Source organism: Clytia hemisphaerica, unplaced genomic scaffold (assembly GCF_902728285.1).
Source record: "Clytia hemisphaerica strain Z4C2 unplaced genomic scaffold, Clytia hemisphaerica genome assembly, whole genome shotgun sequence".
Lineage (NCBI taxonomy): Eukaryota > Metazoa > Cnidaria > Hydrozoa > Leptothecata > Clytiidae > Clytia > Clytia hemisphaerica.
In genome coordinates this window covers 369,370-378,511 of record NW_027103319.1, presented here as the reverse complement: position 1 = coordinate 378,511, position 9,142 = coordinate 369,370, and the positions used below count along the sequence as shown (strand labels likewise).

General features: G+C 34.7%; 1 protein-coding gene across 1 annotated transcript; it reads right to left on the bottom strand.

Annotated features, from left to right (window-relative positions):
- Window positions 1-1,054: 1,054 nt before the first annotated feature.
- LOC136814902 (major facilitator superfamily domain-containing protein 6-like) lies at window positions 1,055-2,548 on the bottom strand. The gene has a single exon (XM_067071327.1). It carries the CDS (start codon window positions 2,546-2,548, stop codon window positions 1,055-1,057), a length of 1,494 nt encoding a protein of 497 aa, XP_066927428.1.
- Between the last annotated feature and the right edge of the window lie 6,594 nt (window positions 2,549-9,142).

Sequence of the window (9,142 nt, the reverse complement as noted above, 5' to 3'; positions counted from 1 at the left end):
CCGCGCTAAGCTCGTTTAATATTAATCTTAAATCAGATCGAGAAATAAAGATTAGTCAACCTGGGTAGATTCTCAGAGCTATGGATTTTGAGCTAATCTCATGGTTGATTGAAATTCGATTGACGTTTTTGCTTACGTTAATTTGTAATTTCCCGCGAACTTGTAATTTCCCTCCTAGCTTTTGTAATTTCCCTCTTCGATTTTATAATTTCCCGCAAAAGTGAAATTTTCATCGTTTGGAAATTCATCACCTTTTTCGACTTTCTTACTAACTTCAAAGGCTTAAGTAAATGGAATACTATCCAATTAAAACTCGATTCGCGTTTCTATGACTTTTTTGAGACCTCTTTTTAAAATTTCAGATTGATTTCCAGTGTTAAATTGACGTCTTTCAGAATTGTTAGTGAAATTCCCTTATAACCATGAGATTACTAGTACAAATACGTACAAAGGCGATGTAATGAGAATCTAATTAAATTAAATTGTAAAGCTAAGCTGTTCTTATTTTTTGGCACTTTCAGCCTCAAATCAAATGGTTCTATCCTGTTCTTATTTAAAGGATGTTATTGAGGTATTTTAAACTTTTAACCAATTTTCACTACTTTCACCCCTTAAATAGTCTGAATTGCAGACCTCTATAGACATACTCTATAAGAAATTTTTTTCGCTAGAGGATGAGCAGAAGCCTACCCCTTAAATTGCTTGAAATTGAGTAATTTTGGGCTAAGCATTGTTCTTAAATTGTTCTTATTTTTTATGATTTTGAGCCTTATTGTCCTTATAAAGAAAAAGAATGTAGTTCTCATGAAAACGATTGTTCAAATCAAAAACTTGCTCTAGCTATACAAAATTGGACAAATATGTAACTATCTAACAGAAATTCTTTTATAAATTGAATAATATCCTGTAAAAACTTTTAAAAAATATAGGTATTGGCACATAAAATAGATAAAATCAAATAACAAAATTATCTCCTAGCATTCTCTTTGTCCTCATCAAATTTTTTATATCCTTCTTATTTTTAAGTATCTAAAATTAAAAATTTTAGGATTTCTCAAGCTTGTGTTGGCATTCCTGTTTCATCGTTGTTTTTCTTAGTCGTTAGATTAGTATTCTTATCCTTTTGTTGATTACAGAGTTTAATGAAAATTACGACCAAGAGGACGATACTCCATGCTGTTGCCAACAGACCAAAGTATTTAAAAGTAGCCTGCCCACCGTACCTACTGAACACTTGTCCACCAATGATATTTGCTGCAATAAAGCCAACACCGAAAAACGTAGTATTCATAATCGATAGCATAGTGGTGTGAATTCGAGGGTCTGTATTCCTTTTGATGTATAAAACCTGTGTTACCAAACCCAGGCCGAAACCCAGGGTCTCCAATATGTGGATCGGTATGGAGAACCATGGGTTGCTTATGAATGCGAATGCTAGAAAACGAACGACGTAAGATAAGCAAGCTAGACAAAGAGCATTCCAAGGTCCTCTTAACAGTTTAATCAACTTAGCAGCCAGAAACATGAAGAGTGAAGTGCAAAAAGCGACTACACCAAAAGTTATACCAACCAGTGTAGTTGAACCATCAAGCTCTTTGATCCGTAAAGCAGTAAAGCCTATGTAAATACCTTGGAGTGTTCCTAATACAAAAACTGTAAGAAGGAATAAGATCATCTCGAATTTTTTCAGCGTTTGGAAAACGATTTCTTTTAAGGGTGTTTCGTCGACATCGACTTCTGGTCGTTTTTCTATTGTATTGCTCTTGGATTCTTTAAAGGTTTTCAACTCGGAAGGTTTGGCAGCTTCATTTTTCACAGTCGATTCTCTGAACAAGAAAGGACTCGCTATCGCTAAACCAATCAAGTACAAACTCAAAACCACAAACGCTCCAGCAAAACAGTTCACTTTATCTGTATACGGAAATACATCAGACAGCGATCCGGATAGGATGGAACCAACGGAAAATCCGAAGGCTCCAAACATTCGATTTCGTCCAAAATTCTTCTTCTTTGATGATTTGAGGATTCTTTTCACAACACCAGCATCCATCATACTGATTAAGCAACCGTCAAAGGCGGAAGCAAAGATATTGATAAACAGAAGAACAAGAAATCGCGTGGAACGGAAATTTATACTTGAATCGGCTTGGTTGGTAGGAGATATCCCATTACTTGTTACATTCGCTTTCGTTTCAATAGCCACTGGTGCAGGGCAAGTGTTTGTCGATTTATCTCCGATCACTAAAGACAACAAAGGTTGACCACCGACCAAAACTAATGACATAATGGTCATAAGAATGACAATGAACACATGATTCTGTCGTTTGTCAGTAATGAAGCCCCAGAGTGGACCAGCAAAAGTCATTCCAAGTAGACGAAGACCCATCACCAGACCTGCTTCGGCTTTGTTCAATCCGACACCCACGAGGAACGGTACCATGTATGGTTTGAAGGTGCCGTCTATTCCAACCGTCAGGAAGAAGCATATTTTTGCAGGTAGCATGTACATATCCACTTTGAAAAGTTCTTTCAGTCGTTTGCCCGCCATCTCGTTTTTTTTCTTTTTACTATTTTATACCTGTAAAAGAGAAATAAATTTATTATAATTTTTACCCCTAATTACAAACCGCAAAATTTTGTGTATTTTGATAGACTCGTTTTTTCTTGAAAGCAAAAAGAACGCACAAGCAAACCATACCATTATTTTTCATCGCACGTGGAAAGTACATTTTTATGTCAACGTGGACAATCCTTTAATAGGAACCATTTATCAGCAGGCACTAAGCTAATAAAGTATTTATTAAGAAACCATACTGTTTTAGTTTGTCAAAAACAAATTCGTTAAAAAAACTTGATTGCATATATGATACTTTGAGCTCAAAATAGTGAAACTTCATAATTATTTAATTAACTGACAAAGAGAAATCAAAAACAGCGAAACCTCCCAACTATTACTTTTAATCAAATTAATTAATCACCCAATGGAATTCATCTCAAAAATAAAATTAAAAAAAAATTTAATTATTAATCACCTACCAACAGATTTTGTTACAAAAAACTCTCTGAAAATTATAATCAGAACAAACAAACAAAACAAAAAAATTTAAAAAAAGTATCATCATTAATTACCTACTAACATTTTGAAATCAGAACAAACAAACAGAAAAATAGAATTTAAAAAAAAAAAATCATTAAACCTCAAAAAACGTTGCAACCAATAAAAACAAATTATGCATTGCATTCGAAGAAACTAACCAATGAGAAAAAAACATACCACATCTTTAAAACAATAGCTATCTACAAGAACACAATAAATACCAAAAACAAAACAAAATGAACATAAGGAACAAAAGAGACAAATAAACCCAAATACGAATGAAACCCTACGAATATTTTAAAATATCCCTTTCAACTCAAGTTTTCAAACTATCACCAAGTTCAACTAAACTCAACTCAAGACCTCAAACAAAATGGCTAATTTGTAGCATTAGCCATTTTGTTTGAGATCTTGAAAAGCAAACTTCGAAAATGACAACGAAAATGACAACGGTAAGAAACGACTTTTTCCAAGTTTATTACTAGCAAAAACTAATCCTGCGTTTCTTTTGAGTTATGCCACCATTCAGCTGTTAATGTTTCTGCTACCTCATGGCTAAGGTCTATAACTTAAACATAGAGGTAAGAAACATGGTTCCTTATCACTCATAAGAAAAAGAAATAGAAAGAGAAAACTAATTTGTTGTTCTACGGGCAAATTGTTAGCAAAATATGGGTCGGTCGGTCGGTAAAATAAAAATGAATTTTTCACTTATCAGGTTTGGTAAAGTACCAAAAATATTTTCCAAAAAATATCTGGTTCACTTCTTTTATATTCGATGAAGATCATAATAAAATCTTAGTGTATGGAATGCTTGATTTTCTAAAATTTTCAATTTCTTGAATTAATCTTCAGCTTTATTCAAATTTGATTCTTACAAATAAGTAGTGTGTAAAATATATTGTATTGGAAATTCAATATTATTATTTTTTTGATTTTAGCAAAAATAGTGTCGGTCGGGCCCGTAGAACAACAAATTAAATTGGTCTCGCCTACCAGAAAAAAATTAAAAAATTTATACCAAAAAAACTTACAATATTTCTATATAAAGAAAGAAGGGAAGAGTCGAAGCTCTATTTATTTAATTAATTAATCAATCTTTTATTTGAGACATCTTCAACTTAAAACAAACTTAATTTAACCAAATCTGATAAAGGACTGTTTTTTAAAACAGTTATCCAAAGGGTATGTACTCTAGCTGTCAGTGCAAACCGAATTATAACCAAATAAAAATTACTAAAGAAATCATATTAAACAATTTATGAGCCCCCCCAGTGGCGCCCCTAATCACGCCATCACGCAAAAAAATTTTCTCCATCACGCATCACGAAAATCGCTAAAATTTGTCATCACGCAAAAAATAGCGAAAAATAGCCCAAATCACGCATCACGCCTCAAATTTTTGCCCTATCACGCATCACGCCAAAATCTTGATCACGCCATCACGCCAAAAAAATCTCTAATCACGCCATCACGCAAGAAAAAAGTCCCAATCACGCCATCACGCAAGCTGCTGGGGGGCCTCTTCAGTTAAACCAAAATTTAAGTTGAATAAGTTTAAAGTTTTTTCGTAAGTCTACTTCTTTGAGTAAACTTTTTTTGCGAAACAATTCATCTTTAAATACTATTAGCTTAGAATCTTGACTACCATATCCCTGTTTCCGTGGTCCACTGCGATCCACCCCAATGAGAAAGTTTCGTTTCCCAAAATGACCTTAATTTCTAACACAGTAAAAATAACTGGCTTGATTGATTTATTAGTGTACGACCGGCTGAGGGGATAGAGCACTTGACTCTGAGTCTCTATCTCAGCAGTTACAGTCTCATCCGGGACACGTTAGTTTAGCAAATGAAAACAATACAAATAATATTTCATCCGTCAATCAAAATCAAGAAACGACAGCTGTCAATAAAAAAGCCAAGTAGTTGGTAGGTTACAAAGAATTTGAGATGCATTTTTGTAAGGAAGTAAAAAAGATTAGAAATTTCCTTTAAAAATTACTGAAAAATTTGAAATTGAAGTTTTCCTTTTAAAATACAAAGAATATGTATGAAGCTCGTTTTCCTCAGAATAGAAGGAATTTGAAATTGAGATGTCCCTTTGAAAATACAAAGAATATAATGACGCTTATTTTCCTTAGAAAATACCCGGGGCTACCAAAGCAAAAGGATGGTATGGGATGCACACTCTCCCCCTTAAAAGTGTCTTTCTTGGATCTTTAAAATCCTTCTAAGGGTCATAAAAGTTACAGCATCTAATTACAGTCTCCCAAAACATCGCGAAAATAATGCATGTGAAAAATATTGGTTTATGCACCTTAAAAAGCGAAATTACTTGAAAGTCCCGTTAAGGGTAACAAAATTCGAAGTGCAAGAAGTCAGGTAGCACATACCAATCATCCCACAAACCTAGAACCCCCTCTCACAGAGAAAATTGTTGAAATTGAGATTTTCCTTTGAAATTACTAGGTATTCAAAGTTCTCTTTTACGATAAAAGGCTTATTTTCCTTAGAAAATACAAGGAATCGATTCCGAAAGAAATCCCATTCCGGGGAGGGCACTCGATTTCTAAACGACGGCATGTGCCGCCAAAAAATGGTTTTCAAAATCGGACCATTACCGAACGTTTCAAACCCTTACAGTGTAGTTTGAATTCACATCTTATTTTACTGAAGCCATCTGAAAATGAGCCTGAGATGTCGGATGTCGACACAATGAGCGTGAAAACAATACACATAATATTTCATCCATTAATCAAAATCAAGAAACGACAGCACGACAGCTGTCAATCAAATTTTGTCCACCTTTTGTTTTTCTCTTCCATTCCATTCGTTTTATGAAAAGTTAACAAGAGCCACAAAGATGTGGTTAAATAGCTCAGAGCATAGATTGTAGTCGCAGTCGAACCCCACAGATTATCCTAAAGCCCCAACTTAGTAGCTTAGATTTATTAAAGCCTTTATATTAAGCAATATCCGATGCAAAACAAAATATAACCATATTCCTGCTAAAAATTGTCGTTATTTCATAGACATGTTCATAGATGATATAAGTCTAAAAACTTGTTAAAAAATTGCATGCAAATGATAACCATTTTAAAACAAAAATAAATGTATTTTATTCAACTAATATTGGTTTTTACCTTCATATTAAGGAAATAAAATCTTAGATTTACAAGTTGATATTATACTAAGACTCATCTGAGTAGGAAAGTGCCAAAATATCTTGAGACTGTCTACTAAGGGACTAATATGGAAATATGGCAATATGAATTTGGGAGATATCGAAATATGTTGTACACATTACACAGGAAAAAATTTTCGATTTCCAAGGTTGGAAAAAGCCAAAATCCAAATTTAACAAGGTTGAACTTTTTAAAATTCAGTTGGAAAAAATCCAAAATCCAAAAAGTGATGGCAGAGATGTGGAAAAAGAGATCTTAAACAAGGTTTTTGTTTTTATGAACAGTCACTCGCTAGCCTAGGCTCGATTGCTCCCGGTCAATCTCTTGTTATTATTCGCACAGATACGTGGTAGATCTTATATCACTCAAACAGCTCAGCAGGACAATATTTGAAACTATGACACAAGTACCCTATGTGCTTCACTGTGCGAACTCACTGCGATTGACCGAAGCCGCTCCGAAAAGACGCCTCACCTGACGGAAACTTTCAGCTTGACTGCTCACATTATAACCTATTATGTAGGTTAGCTATACATCAAAACAGTTTTGAGCCAAAAATCGCTTGTGGCTTTCTCGAAGGACATGCGCAGAAAATGGTTAAAAAAACGTAATTTCCACATGGATTTTTAACGTTTTCCAAACTGTTTGGAGAAACAAAAATTTCCAATTCAAAAAGTCTAGTTTTCCAATCGAAAGAGTTTCAATTTCACAAAAATGTAATTTCTACATGGATTTTTAACGTTTTCCAAACTGATTGGAGAAACACAAATTTATGACCCAAAAAGTCTAGTTTTTAAACCCGAGGTATTAAATTTACAAAAATATGTATTTTCACATCGATTTTTGACCTTTTTTTCAATTTCCAAACTGTTTGGAAATTTCCCACCCAAAAAGTCATGTTTTCCAACCAGCCTTGGAAAATTATCATTTCTACATGGGTTTTTCACTTGATTTTTCAAGGGCATTGGTTTATTCTAAAAAACCTATGGGTAATTTACGTTTTCCAAATTCGCTCAAATTTCCAACCTTCAATTATAAAACCAAAATTTCCAACCCAAAAATATTGAATTTCCAACCTTGGAAATCGAAAATTTTTTCCTGTGTTAGTTTCATATGAAAAACTTCCTTGTCATCAATTTCTAAACCACCATATTATACCATTCACAAATAGAAAGTTACTTAAATGGATCTCCTTCTTTACAGATTTAGATTTCCAGTAACATCTGTTACATTAGTATTCATGTGATAATATACCAAATTGTCAACCTTGAAATTCTCACATTTAGTTACAGTATTGCTAAATATTTACAACACTTTCCAGCAAACTTTTTTGTGAAATTTGTGTCTTGATAAACTAAACTCCATCATGACATTTGTATCATTGATCATTAAATCACATCTTGGAACAATAGAGTTCCTTGTTTCAATCATTGCAAGAATGTTTATCTTTGTTCATATTCTCATTATGTGCAACATTATCATTACATCATTGCCAGCAAGTTACATTGTATTGTCAGCTTTAGAGGTCGTCAAAATTTGTTGAATTTGTAATCCTGACACCTGAATGTGAAAGGAAAGAAAAATTCAAAATTTCATAATGGGAAATAATCTCTTTACAGTAATCAATGCCAAATGTGTGGTCATTCACTGAAATCTCCCCCCAAAAAAGACTTTAAAAGGGTGAGACTCTGCTTGATAGTTTGAGCTATGTTTGCCATGCATATATACTGAGCCATTAAAGAAGTTTACGGGAACGTACACAAAGGACCACAGGGTACGTACAATAAGGTACACTGGGAACATACAATAACGTTCACGGGGAACATACAATAATGTTCACGGGGAATATACAATAAGGTTTACGGGGAACATACAATAAGGTTCACGGGGAACATACAATAAGGTTCACAGGGAACGTACAATAAGGTACAAGGGGAACGTACAATAAGGTACAAAGGGAACATACAATGAGGTACACGAGGAACGTACAATAAGGTACAAAGGGAACATACAATGAGGTACACGAGGAACGTACAATAAGGTACACTGGGAACGTACAATAAGGTTCACGGGAAACGTACAATAAGGTACACTGGGAACATACAATAAGGTACACGGGAACATAAAATAAGGTTCACGGGGAACGTACAATAAGGTTCACGGGGAACATACAATAATGTTCACGGGGAATATACAATAAGGTTTACGGGGAACATACAATAAGGTTCACGGGGAACATACAATAAGGTTCACAGGGAACGTACAATAAGGTACAAGGGGAACGTACAATAAGGTACAAAGGGAACATACAATGAGGTACACGAGGAACGTACAATAAGGCACACTGGGAACGTACAATAAGGTTCACGGGGAACGTGCAATAAGGTACACTGGAAACGTACAATAAGGTACACTGGGAACATACAATAAGGTACACGGGAACATAAAATAAGGTTCACGGGGAACGTACAATAAGGTTCACGGGGAACGTACAATAAGGTTCACAGGGAACATACAATAAGGTTCACGGGTAACGTACAATAAGGTACACGGGAACATACAATAAGGTTCACGGGGAACATACAATAATGTTCACGGGGAACATACAATAAGGTTTACGGGGAACATACAATAAGGTTCACGGGGAACATACAACAAGGTTCACAGGGAACGTACAATAACGTACAAGGGGAACGTACAATAAGGTACAAAGGGAACATACAATGAGGTACACGAGGAACGTACAATAAGGTACACTGGGAACGTACAATAAGGTTCACGGGGGACGTGCAATAAGGTACACTGGAAACGTACAATAAGGTACACTGGGAACGTACAATAAGGTACACGGGAACGTACA